This window comes from Salvia splendens, chromosome 18 (assembly GCF_004379255.2).
Source record: "Salvia splendens isolate huo1 chromosome 18, SspV2, whole genome shotgun sequence".
Taxonomy (NCBI): Eukaryota; Viridiplantae; Streptophyta; class Magnoliopsida; order Lamiales; family Lamiaceae; genus Salvia; species Salvia splendens.
Window position 1 is genome coordinate 6,501,057 of NC_056049.1, and position 12,669 is coordinate 6,513,725.

Here is a 12,669-nt window from a genome sequence, read left to right on the forward strand (position 1 = left end):
ATGATCAATTCTCTCATCTCCTTACATAATCTGAAAATTAAATAGAAACAAGACACAGTGTTATATTAAGTAGTAGTAACATTAAATTTTCACATAATAGAACAAGCGTGGGGGTTATCGTCGCTGAAGAGATGCGTGATCCCTTCCTCATGAGGCGCTGCTGGAACGGCCTGAGCGACGTTTCTGACAAAGCCGGATGGGGCCCTTTTGTCATAGGCCTGAGGCGCGTAGGGATACTGAACCAGATTGTGAGGTACATAAGGCCACAATTCAGCTCTTTTCCCGGTTCTCTTCACTCTCTTGAGCACCTTGCTTGCATCGATGAAGCCACTCACCGTTACACGGTGTTGCTTCCTATTCACTTCTACACTTCTCACTCCTACACTTTCCATCACATATCATTCATTCCAAGACTATATTCATCTACAACTACAATATGTATAACTATAATTTATAAACATGCATTACCTTTCATGTTTTTGACAGCATTCTTGACTCTTCTCTCACATCCATCACAGTCCAATTTCACTTTGATCTCAACTGTCTGCATCATCAACAAACAAATTCCTTATATAGTAGTAAAAATTAATTAAGCAAATAAAATAGTATGTGTGAAAAAATGTGAAGGCAATGAGTACCTGCATAGGTTTCCTTTTGCCTCTTGTTGTGGTGACAGTGCAAAAGTTTGAGAGATAATCAAGAGCTCCCATTTCTCCTTTTGAGCTTGTGATGTTATACACAAACCAAAGAAGAATGGATTTGTTGATATTTATAGTGTGGGAGAGGGTGATGAGTAATAACAAGCTGTATGTCCAATTCTACCATTGTGAATCCAAAGAGCTAAGATTTTAATTGAGGGTACAAATGTAAACTTATTCTTTGTAAAGTTTATTTTGAAATTTGTGATGTTTGATTATTTTAAAAAAGAGGGTTAAAATGAGCAGAAAGTAGGGTGATTATGCCCTGAAATCATGATGAGCAGGTAACAATGCTTTTGGATTTGATGATTTGTTTATGGTGATTGTTTAATCATGAAATTGCTCTAAAAGTGCTTTACTGTTTGCTTTCATTTTCATTCAACTGCTTTTTCAATATTTTTAATTGGATTAATTGCCGCAATAATTGATTTTACAGTACCCAAATTTGATCTTAATACTGTTTTTTCTATCTTGTTTGAGGAAAGTTGAGCGATAAAAGGCATATCAAATAGGGACTATAATAAAAAGTGGTGAGGTTATTTTTCTTTTCTTTTACAAACTTAAATCATGGCCCATTTTGCTCCTTTGCTTCATTAATTTAATCACTATTTCTTATAAAATAGTAAACAAATAAGAATTGTTTGCTTTTGGAGCCTTGTAGTATATAGCGTGCAACAAAATCAAGATAACAAATCGATCTCATTTGTTTAGTATCAAGTTTTCTTTTTTGGGAAGATATTGTTTCAACGAAGATTGATTTCGATATGCATATATTTAGAGGTGACGAATTTCATCTCTGATTTATATCAGCAACTTCTCTGCTTCTCATATTTCCCATTTTCTTTTCTTGAAAATCAGACCGAACTACCCAAAATGCCCTCGGCCGTAGAAGGCACCTCTTGAATAGTAGTATATGCAAAGATTCTACATATGCAACGATTATTTACTCCCAACTCTCCTAATATTATTAAAAGGATAAATGTCCATTATTGTCTCAACCTAAAAATGTACTGATCTCAAAATCTAGACAATCATAAGCATTCTTCCGAGATTCCTCGAGTTCTATCAATGAGAGTGTAACGAAAGAAGTCGTTTACACAACACCGTGTATATAGTATATACCACCAAGAGCAAAATTAAGCAGTAAATGATTAACAGTTTCAATTCTAGCTTATTTTTAATCATACAAACAAAGTAAAGCTCGAGAAACAAGGACGGTTCGATCAAACTAAATCGATAGTTTCTGTAACTCAGTTTCAAAACTACTTCTTATAAGCATTAGCATTCTCAACTAAATTGGAAAGAAGGGATAAAGAAGATGGAAAGAATGTGAAGTAGTAGAGACTTGTCACGGTGTACCTTTAATGACTTGACAGTGATCATAACTTTTTCAGTTTTTGGCCTCTCAAACCATTCCAAAATGCGGCTGCATTTACGACTTTCTTACCAGGCAGCTGTACCTCCAACACCTGCAAGTGGTTACACAAGATTATCGAAACAAATTTTGCAGCACAATGTGACCATGAATGTCGACTCATTATCTTGTCATGAAAAGACTGGAATATAGTGCAGGAATCCGTAATAAAAGCGGTTGCAGAACTATTAATCTTCAATTTTGTTGGTATATAAATTGCATCACAATATGTAACCATAACCCATAGACGGCTAACTACAGCACATAGAATATCAAAATACCTCAAGTGCTGTTCCATCACCACATGGGAATATCAACGAGCCTTTTACAAAGACGATATCATCTTTTTCACCATTCCGAATCTCATTATTGTCATGAACTCTTGTAGTGATGATCTTAAGGTCTATGGTGTTCTGTTGATCATTTTTTGGATCAATCACCAAAACTTTGGCTCGAGTCCCTGGCCAACCTGAAAATGCACGAACCTAAAAACTTACATGCAATAAATCCATGTCTACTAATCAAATTGAGAAACAAAAGATACCTTGTTATGAAGGACTTTAGCTATTTGATCAAAAGATAGATATGATTCTTCTTGAGTTATCTGCGTGAAAAATCAAGATAGCCTTGATTATGGATTGTGTAACTCGCAATAGCATGATATGTTGATAGCATGTGTTCAGCATCATTGACATCAATGAAACAGTTCAGGACAAACCAAAAACATAGAATACCTTTGGAGCCAATGTAGCTTTAGATTCATCTTGTGGGATAGCTTTAGTTTTTGCAGAACCATCGAGTATTGACGGAAGTTCACTGATCAGAAGTTTGGATCCTACATTTAAGTGCGTTGTACATCCAAATATGAATAGTGAATTGCTATATACAACCAACAAACCATGTGGCAACAGTTAACTTCTTGTTGCCGCATGCTTGTAATAATGAAGCAATAAGATCCCAGAGAAACTCACGATTTATATAACCATAGGCAGCGCGTAAGATCCCAGAGAATGAGAAATATATTATCCACTTACTAATAGAAGATAAAACATACATGTTGAAATGATTCATCCGACAACATAACAAAAATGGGAATGAATAGACAGAGGTGTGACAAGTTAACAAGATCTGTATGAGATATATTTGGGTGAGCGATGCCAGTCAGCTCCACTTTTATACTGTAAATAATGAACCACAACTTCAAGTAACCCGTCCAGCATAGGAAGTGCTTAGCAATAAATAAGCCCATTAATTTGAGATCATTTGCAATGAAATGCATGCAATGTTATACTTCTAGAACGGTTGCTATCAAAAGATTATGTCATGAATCAGGGAGCGCTCAAGACATCTATTACACTAAAAACAAATTGATTACTCAAGTTTGACAAAGCTCCAAAGGTGAGAAGTTTGCGGATAAATATTAACAGGAGTATCTGACAAAAATAATGACAAACCTTGAGAAAACAGAAACTCCAACAGCTCTGGTGCCTGCAAAAATATTTCAGTAAGCTTATTATGAAAGCAAATTGAATGGTACATGGTTTCTTCTGGTAAAAAACTTGAGGGTTTTAGCTAACAGTATCGACATGCTCTGCATACCTTTATTTTATCATCAATTTCCATTTTTTCACAAGCAATAACAGGACCAGCGTCAAGTTGGCGCACTGTGTATGCTAATGAAACCCCTGTTTCTCGCACACCATCCTGTCGGATTTCATTTATTCAGTCATGCCCTTAAGTCAAAATGGGTCTAGCAAGAAAAAGAAGCACATAGTTTAGACCTGTAAAGCCCTCTGAACAGGTGCTGCTCCACGATATAGAGGAAGCAAGCTAGGGTGTATGTTGACAGTCCCTACAAGATTGCATTCAAATCTGAGACAGCTAGATGTCAGCTTTTGAGACACAATGTATTCACCATAACAATGCCAATCATATAAATTAATCACAACAGAATGGAAAATAATGATGGAAATAATCTATAGATGGCATGAAAAAAAAAGGTGTTTCTGCTGAGAGTCTTCACTACAAGTGAAATTATAGGGCTCGCAAAAAGTCAGGTACGAGAACACATCGAGAAATCAAGACGTGAACTTATGCATTAGATGTACACACCTTGTAAATTACAATACCCAGTGAATCTGAATTTCTATAAGCCTATCGCTTCCTTATGTTTATGCATAAACATAACATTCCAATTTTTATTCTTGGTTGGAAAATGAATTTAAATTTAAAGGCCGTGCCACAGAGGACTCGAACCTGAGACCTCTGCTCTCAAGCATTACCTCTCTACCGCTTGGCCAACTCACACACACAGCATTCCAGTTAATATTATGAATACGAGTGCAGAAACATAAGTACATAACACATCATATAGAAGAATAACAACCATTAATAGACAGAATATTTGGAGTCTTCAGACTAACCCATAGACGGAATATTAAGGAATTTGGTGGGCAAGATATTCCCATATGCGGCAGTGATGCAAAGTTCAGGTTCCAAAGCCTTAAAGCTGCTAAGAAATGATTCCTGCAAGGAGGCGCTATAAATATATTAATCTGTTCCTTCATAGAGGTAATAGAATTAAAGGTTCTTGTACACATATTTTGAACTTCCAGCAGTATCAACTCGATTATTATATTTCGCCAAGTTATTTATCGGAAAGAGAATTCTACACAAATATATATATCCCATCCATAGTTCCGAGCCAACTAATCAGTGTTACATAAGAGATGCAAGAATCAAAAGACAAATTCTCTCTTCCAAAGGGATGCTCATGGTTCCTTCTCGGGAAATTTACCCAATAGTTCCTGTTTCATAACGCAACAATCTTCTTTCTGAGAACTATCTGTTGAAGTGAGGATGTGACTTCAGTCAATATCCCCCAATCTCCCCTTACGAAGTACTATAAGTGTGTCCAATACCTCATTTTTAAATATAATAAACTCCATTTCAATTAAAATCAGGGTAATGAATTCAGATGATCGTTAGGATATCTAGTTAAAGAGCCAAAAGTGCGAAATGGTTTCCGCAAAGGTATTAATGGAAAGTGACAGTACACTGCTATTAATTTTTCAAGCAATGATCTACCAATTTAAAGGCTGATAAATCATATCACCTGCCTCTCTAAGGTGTTAAACTATGGAAGACATGTAGAAAACGGATTCATGTAAACAAAAAGGGCCATCAAGAAAACTCAGACTATAAGTGAACATGCCCAAACACAGTGGAAGATATGACAGAATGAGTACATAATTACCTCACCAGCTTTTGTCGGAGAGAAGATCAAATCAGAGGAGAAACCTCTGTCGAGAGCATGTTGTGCAACTGGAGAAGGCATCACCTTTCTACCCCTGTCTCTAGCAGATGGTGGTTGGGTGACAATTGCCGTAATCTGAATTATACCAAAATGCAGTCAATAAATGTTCCTCATCATAGTAAACTGAATAAATCACAGTGGCAATGTCTTTTACAAGCATTGTTCTCTCAAAATTCAAATCAACTACATATACCGATTCCGAGTTTGCTGCTTTTTATCACTTATTTCAACTAAAGATGGTAACTTTTGTTCACTTTGCACAAGCTGTCAGCGTTAGAACATACTACATCGATATTCCCATCCAAATTACACGACTAACCCTATGAAATATTGAACACCGGAAAAATAAATAGAGACTAGTTTATGCGCAAAAAAGGGAAAAAGAAATGCAGAGAATAAAGAGTGTTGAACAGGTAAGCACCTCAAATAAGGAATCTGGTGCGGAGGAGGCAGTGAAAAGGGTATCAAGAACGGAAGCGGAAACCTGGAATGGAGAGTTAGTAATGAATTAGTAATGTAATGTGTGTATTAGTAATTAATTGGGCATTGTCACAGAGAGACAGACTTGAGGAGAGCCCAAGTAGACGAGGCGCTTCTTGTGAGAAGAAGTGGCGGGAGAAGAAGCAGCGGTGCCGACGCAGTAGAAGCGGCGGAGCATAACTGAAGACGATAACATTTTGCTCCAACTCTATTTTCAGTGATGCCCAATTTGTTTTTTCCCCATGTCTTATTAACTTTTTTTAATGGAATTGTGGATTCATGTATAGCTCACAATTAGTAGTATTTAAAATCTGTAATTTCTTCTTAAAAAAACTCATTCAATAAAGTAAAAATAATAAGGTGTAGAAATCAATTGAAATCCAATTTAGTTGTATAAGGACCTCTTAAAATTAAACATAAATAAATATACTTAGAGAAGTCAATATAAGAATGTGATAAAACAATACACCAAAAATGTGTCTTACTAATTTATTATCATGTTTTATTGGATTTTTGCATTAAAACTAAACATTAATAGCGTATTTATTAGGTTAGTTAAATTGAATAGTTTAGAAATTGGCAAACCAATCGCTGGGAAAACTAAAAGGACTTGAGGGCCATTTTCGAATCCCTAGGGACCATTTCCGAATTAACATAAATCTCTGTAACGACGTCGTCGCACCTATTCAATTGAAGCAGAAAAAACCCAATCTCATTTTCTCTGCCGAAGAATTTGAGCGGAAAAAGCTACACACAGAGAGATATGGAGCTGGGTTGTCTAACATTCGCCGCAGCCTCATCCACTCCTACCTCAGCCTCCTTCCTGCGCCGCCAGCCTCCAACTTTCCTGCAACCTCACGATAGATGCCACCACTTACTTCGCCGAAGCGCCGCCAACGTTAGTAGCAGTAGCCAAAATACCGATAGCAGCAGAGGAAATCTCTCCGCCAAAGTGTCGAAACAGAGCATATCGAGCCAGTGGGACGTGTCTAATTATGCAGCTCCGTCATGGCTGCCGAGATTCGAAGAGCTTGACACCACCAACATGCTCCTGCGCCAGCGAATTATCTTCCTAGGCTCCCAGGTTTGCCCTATTTCATCTTCCCATGCCCTGAATTTAAATTTTGAGATGGGGGTTTGTGTGTTGATTATTCTGCCCAGCCCTTTATGCTTGCAAAAATGAGCTTTGCACCTCTTTCTTCGCATAATGACATTGTTAATTTCAATTATTTAGCTTAAATATGGATAAGCAAAAGGGTGTATACCTGCGCAATAACAGATGATTTGATATAGATTGTTATGCTGTCCTAAATCAAGCTAATTTTTGTTTTGTGTTGTTTAGTTAAGTAATTCCAATTGATTTGTAATGGACTTCATCTGATCCTCCCCTTGGAAACTGTTTGTCGACGAACAGATAGATGATGTGACAGCAGACTTCGTCATAAGTCAGCTGTTGTTGCTAGATTCTGAAGATCAGAAGAAAGACATCAGAATGTTTATTAATTCACCTGGTGGCTCTGTTACTGCTGGTGAGTTCCGACATATGGAGTTCCTTTCCTTGAAGATTTTCCTTTTCATGGAATAATTTAGATGACTAACAACGTTTGGCCCAAGATTGGGTTTTGGAAGAGGATAGTATTTTATGGTTTTTGCTTATATTTGACAAAGCTTAACCGTATGGTAACTTGAGAAAGCCAACAATATTAACAATCTGTGACTGCCTGGATTTTTGTATGGCATTTTTAGGATTGGTTTGGCAGTTTAGAATGGGAAACAACATTAACATCTGGCAATCCTTGATCAAAACAGCTGAAAACAGCACGAACCATTTCCAGTTGAACATATCCCCAGCTTCTTTCATATATGCAGATCCTTTTGTGGAATTTACATTTAGTGTGTTTGGTGATTATGCTTTGGTAGGAATGTTATCGTCGTCATTCAACTCGTGCTATTTGTTCATGAAACATGATACATGTTATATGATCTATATCTTGCCAGTAGATTCTGTAATGATACCTATTACAGTTTATGGGTGACATGAGGACTATATGCAATTAAGCAATTATGATTGTTTCCAGGAAAACAGAAATGAACTTTTGTGGAGAGTTCATTTTCTTGGATGTGTACTCCCTTTATAATTTTTTTTTATCAACCTAAGTTGCTAGGCTATATTGCATTTTCACATACTTTCTAAATGCATAATGAAATCCATCAGCTTTTCAATGTGTAAAATGACAACACTTCCTTGAATTATGTTTTAAATAGTGAGTTCCCTTTTTTCAATTGTTTTGTGTAGGAATGGGTATATACGATGCCATGAAATTGTGCAAGGCAGATGTATCTACCATTTGCATGGGTCTTGCCGCATCCATGGGGGCTTTCCTCCTGGCCTCTGGTACTAAAGGAAAGAGGTTCTGCATGCCAAATGCTAGAGTGATGATCCATCAGCCTCTTGGAACATCTGGTGGAAAAGTATGTTCACATCTGTATTACTTTTTGTGCTCGGCTTTGTTCTAATCTTATTTATATCAGTAATAAGCGCGATGAAGTGCTGATAATGTTGATGAGGAGCATGCCATTGTGGCCAATGTTATAAGATGACAACATTTCTTTATATATTTTGATGACTTAGCTATGGATGTTTTGGTATGATTAGAGGCATCAATAGTTTAACATTACCCTAACAACCATGTTCCTTATTGTTTGTTTTAACTTTTGATAACACACTATATTCGAACTCAAAGTGCTACCATGAAATAATTTGCATATAAAGCAGGGACATTCCTCAGCCTCCAGTAAAAAAAAGTAGTTTGCATATTGCAGTTTAAATGCTTAGGAAGTAGGAAACCAGTTTCATACTGCAATGTGTCTAAAAAGGTTGTTAGAGCCTTAGAGGGCATGCAAGACACATCTGCTTCAATGGCTTAACCCTCTTTTCCTCTTCTTGTCATAGGATGACTCTACTCATGACAAATGAAGTATCGGTTAGGTCGTAGAATCTACTTGTTCTGTAGAAGAACACAGTGTTAAAGCTTACACACCTCAGTAACTTGCTTTTTGTAGCATAATAAACATATCCCTTTTACATGTATATGCACGAATCATTCATATAAGATTGATACCAGGGTGGTCATGCGTCTCTAAGATACTTCAATGCCATAATGCATTTAGTAGCTTTGTAAATGGATTAAAGCACTGCTCTACAGTTATCGAGGGACTGATTATTGTGCTCATTGTAGGATCACAGTATCTTGTTGCTTGTCCTCCATTCATATTAATCTGGGCTAACCATACCATGTTGCATGTCTTCCTTCTAGGCTACGGAGATGAGCATACGCATCAGAGAAATGTCTTATCACAAAGTGAAGCTGAACAAGATATTATCACGAGTCACAGGGAAGCCCGAATCACAGGTTGGCTATTAAGCTCCCAGGAAACCTAGCCCTGCCTTTCATGTTTTTTACCCGTGCTCATGTGGTTGTGTGCTTTTGTAGATTGAGATAGATACAGACCGTGATAACTTTATGAGCGCCTGGGAGGCAAAGGAATACGGGCTGGTGGATGAAGTCGTGGATGATGGCAAGCCTGGTCTTGTGGCACCAACTGGAGATACTTCGCCCCCTCCCAAAACCCGAGTTTGGGATCAATGGAAAGTCGAAGGCAGTAAAAAAGCCAAGAAGAATCTACCCTCTGAGGAAAGGATGCTGCAAAATGGGCTCGCTGTTGGTGAATGAAGTACCAATAATTCAGTGACAAAGGATCGATGGCCTGAAAGAGAGTTTAGATGCTCTTCACGTCAGTACTTGTCTCATGTTATGGATTGCAACGTATGGTGAATCAAATAGAAATATCACATTTTTACTGTTTGTAATTAGACAAATTTATCAGAAATTGGTGAAGATTGTAACATGGAAACTGAGTTAGACAGTACGTTCAATTCTGATCCCATGGATTTTGATGATTTGCCTAGTTATATAATGTTGCATCTTCTTCAACAGTCCATAGGTATAAAATTTTGTGTGTCCATTTTATTGGCACATTTCTAAGAATGGGGTTAATCTAGCAACCAAATTCTATAAATGAAGGTTATTTTTTAGTAATTTTAAAAAGGGCAAATTGCCTTAAAAGTTATGAACTTTCAACATAGTTTTGTTTTTCACATAAATTTTAAATGTTGCATTAAAAGTCATGAACTTTATCCAATTGTGTAAATTTCTCATCCGACCTGATCCAATAGATTTTTGACACAAACTTATCCTACGTGACACACTGGAAGCGTGACTTGGCAAATGACAAATTCAGGGTTCAATTTGAATTGGGGAATTAATGCTACTTTTATGCTGAGTTCGATTTGTGGAATTCGATTTGTATGTTTATGTCGATTTGTATGCTAAATTCGATTTGTATGATTTCATTTGTTCTACTTGTATGTCTGTGATAGTCCAAGGTCAGAGATTGCAAAGATAGAAGAGAAATAATCAGAATTAGTGGAGTTTTGTTAATTCACGCCTTCGGCGCGCCACGTAGGATAAGTAATTGGTGTCAGAAGTCTATCGGGTCGGGTCGGATGAGAAATTTACACTGTTTGATAAATTTCATGACTTTTCATACAACATTTAAAGTACACGGAAAAAATCAAACTATGTTATAGTTTAAAGTTCTTGACTTTATAGGCAATTTGCCATTTTAAAAATGGGCTACGTATTTGGAGAATGCATAACCAGCCGGTTACACAAATGTGTGTTATGTATTCGGAGAATGCATAACTAGTTAGTTACTAGAATGCGTAGCTGACTAATTATGTATTCTCCAACTTGGATAAAATAAAATAACCTAATGTTATAGGATATTGATATTGATATTGGGACATTGGTTGTGGATAAGCTAAGTAGAATCTATTCTTACTCAATTCTTGGCATATACAGTACTATACTATATTTTAAAACAAACCTACAAACTACACAAAATGGTAAATCACACTTGAAAACCAGCTTTAAAATTATGATTCTTGTTATTATGCAAACAATAATTAAAAAGTCAAATAGGACAGACTCTCAACAATAAAAAAAATAGTGGATTTCAAACCATGAGACGTGACGTTTGATGTTAGAAATACCAACATTAATTCAGATATATGTTTCTAACATTAGCTTCGTATAATAATGAAGTAGCAATATTTTATTTTACCCAAATCTAGTGTTGTTGACAAGAATAAGAAAGGAAGTGAAGGCAACAAATATTCTGTTTGGAGGCATAAACAGGGGTTTACGCTATAGATTTATGACACAAGTTGAAGTCTTCACGATTCTATTCTCTTTTCTCCCAAGTGTCCTTCACCTCACGCACCACACAACCCATTGTTTCAAGTTATATATTTTCTAAATATGAACCTATAATACTACCTAACAATATCATTTCTAGTAAAAAAATTCTGAAAATAACAAAATGGAGGTATAATTACTCTCCCCCTGTCCGCTAATTAATTGCTATATAAACTTATTTTTGGCATATATACAAATATTATAGATCAATTTCCTATCGAGATTATATACTCCTATTTAACGCACCTGAGGAAAAAATAATTGATATTAAAACCATGCACGTAACTAAGCTTTTTTAGGTTTTGTCACGATGATATTAATTATCCTCTCACAGTCGACCATAATTACAATTTATAGCCTACATGCTACACGTTACAATGACATAGTCGAAGAAGAGACAATATTTTCTATTAAAATATCAGTTGCAGGATCCTTAAATTAGGATTTTTTTTTTAATAAAAACAATACATATTCAATCTAAACCTAATTGATCGTCCATTACTTAATCATACATCTCATGATGCCACACCAAAGGTAAAACAAATTATATAAATCAGTCTTGAATATTGTTATATAGAATTATAGATACATGTGTGTATGGGATAAAGGGTTGGTTTCTCGTGAGAATTGAATTTTTCATGAGAACGTGTCATTATACATTTATACTTTACATGTAAAGTTAATACATCCAGTCATTCATCATAAAATTAATCAGGGTTGCATAAAAATAAACTTTTTGTCACTTATGAGATTCAAACTCTCAAGCAATGTAGTATTAATTTATCATTAGATCTTCTCAATCGAAAGTTAAATTGGTTCTCAGTTTTCAATTTAAATAAGAGTTTTCATTTTAACCTCCTCTTATCCTGTCGAGATAGATCAAATTGAGAACACTTTCTGTGACTAAATTATGAATCTAACATTAATGATAATATATTGATCTTTATGTAATGAATTCTCTTTATTGTGGAAAAATTAAACTTGCAAAAATTGTATAGTACATATGCATGGTATGTGTGAATTGTAATGAGTTGCTTTTTGTTTAAGGAGTAGAGCAAGACAATACATGCCATTTCATCAATCGATACTTACATCACGCCACATGCATTTTCAGTTACATTTGCCATTTTATGAAGAATATTTCTTTGAGGGCTGGCATTCATTATCATTAATATCATCAATTACTTTATTGGAAGATACTAATCATTAATTTATACACTTCCCTATGAAGTTAGACCTCATAAATTAATTGAAACATGTATATTTCTCCTATGCATTAATATTTTGTAAAACGATAGACATTACTGGAAAAGATTGCTACTCTAATTGTACATATACGACGTCGTTTTCATGAAAACTATCAGTTTCTTTAATTAATAAGTTGGAATCGTAGCATCAATATTATACATATCTTGTTCTACTCAAACACTTTAACAATTC

At 35.7% G+C, this 12,669-nt stretch overlaps 3 protein-coding genes across 3 annotated transcripts; 1 reads left to right on the plus strand and 2 right to left on the minus strand.

The window, feature by feature from the left end:
- Window position 1: 1 nt before the first annotated feature.
- LOC121777805 (heavy metal-associated isoprenylated plant protein 21-like) lies at window positions 2–1,641 on the minus strand. The gene is made up of 3 exons (XM_042175160.1): window positions 639–1,641; window positions 469–544; window positions 2–379 (listed from the first exon to the last, which is right to left on the minus strand). The coding sequence occupies exons 1-3, from the start codon at window positions 708–710 to the stop codon at window positions 90–92; spliced, it is 438 nt and encodes a 145-aa protein (XP_042031094.1). The 5' UTR covers window positions 711–1,641; the 3' UTR covers window positions 2–89.
- Window positions 1,642–1,849: 208 nt separating this feature from the next.
- On the minus strand, window positions 1,850–6,183 carry LOC121777804 (methionyl-tRNA formyltransferase-like). Its single transcript, XM_042175159.1, has 11 exons — window positions 5,994–6,183; window positions 5,850–5,912; window positions 5,369–5,503; window positions 4,536–4,638; window positions 3,894–3,964; window positions 3,712–3,816; window positions 3,567–3,600; window positions 2,847–2,947; window positions 2,657–2,716; window positions 2,394–2,597; window positions 1,850–2,167 (listed from the first exon to the last, which is right to left on the minus strand). The coding sequence occupies exons 1-11, from the start codon at window positions 6,102–6,104 to the stop codon at window positions 2,078–2,080; spliced, it is 1,077 nt and encodes a 358-aa protein (XP_042031093.1). The 5' UTR covers window positions 6,105–6,183; the 3' UTR covers window positions 1,850–2,077.
- Window positions 6,184–6,603: 420 nt separating this feature from the next.
- Window positions 6,604–9,881, plus strand: LOC121777651 (ATP-dependent Clp protease proteolytic subunit 3, chloroplastic-like). Its single transcript, XM_042174970.1, has 5 exons — window positions 6,604–6,992; window positions 7,323–7,437; window positions 8,205–8,380; window positions 9,226–9,321; window positions 9,403–9,881. The coding sequence occupies exons 1-5, from the start codon at window positions 6,672–6,674 to the stop codon at window positions 9,640–9,642; spliced, it is 948 nt and encodes a 315-aa protein (XP_042030904.1). The 5' UTR covers window positions 6,604–6,671; the 3' UTR covers window positions 9,643–9,881.
- The last annotated feature ends 2,788 nt before the right edge of the window (window positions 9,882–12,669 follow it).

Excerpts from the sequence above, each read along its gene's own strand:
- LOC121777804 (XM_042175159.1), bottom strand. The coding sequence starts at position 6,104 with ATGTTATCGTCTTCAGTTATGCTCCGCCGCTTCTACTGCGTCGGCACC. Across the intron at positions 5,913-5,993 it reads TCTACTTGGGCTCTCCTCAA|GTTTCCGCTTCCGTTCTTGA; the intron begins GTCTGTCTCTCT and ends TCTCCATTCCAG. Across the intron at positions 5,504-5,849 it reads CACCAGATTCCTTATTTGAG|ATTACGGCAATTGTCACCCA; the intron begins GTGCTTACCTGT and ends GGTATAATTCAG.
- LOC121777805 (XM_042175160.1), bottom strand. The coding sequence starts at position 710 with ATGGGAGCTCTTGATTATCTCTCAAACTTTTGCACTGTCACCACAACA. Across the intron at positions 545-638 it reads GCAAAAGGAAACCTATGCAG|ACAGTTGAGATCAAAGTGAA; the intron begins GTACTCATTGCC and ends TTGATGATGCAG. Across the intron at positions 380-468 it reads TGCTGTCAAAAACATGAAAG|GAGTGAGAAGTGTAGAAGTG; the intron begins GTAATGCATGTT and ends TGGAAAGTGTAG.
- LOC121777651 (XM_042174970.1), top strand. The coding sequence starts at position 6,672 with ATGGAGCTGGGTTGTCTAACATTCGCCGCAGCCTCATCCACTCCTACC. Across the intron at positions 6,993-7,322 it reads TTATCTTCCTAGGCTCCCAG|ATAGATGATGTGACAGCAGA; the intron begins GTTTGCCCTATT and ends GTCGACGAACAG. Across the intron at positions 9,322-9,402 it reads CAGGGAAGCCCGAATCACAG|ATTGAGATAGATACAGACCG; the intron begins GTTGGCTATTAA and ends GTGCTTTTGTAG.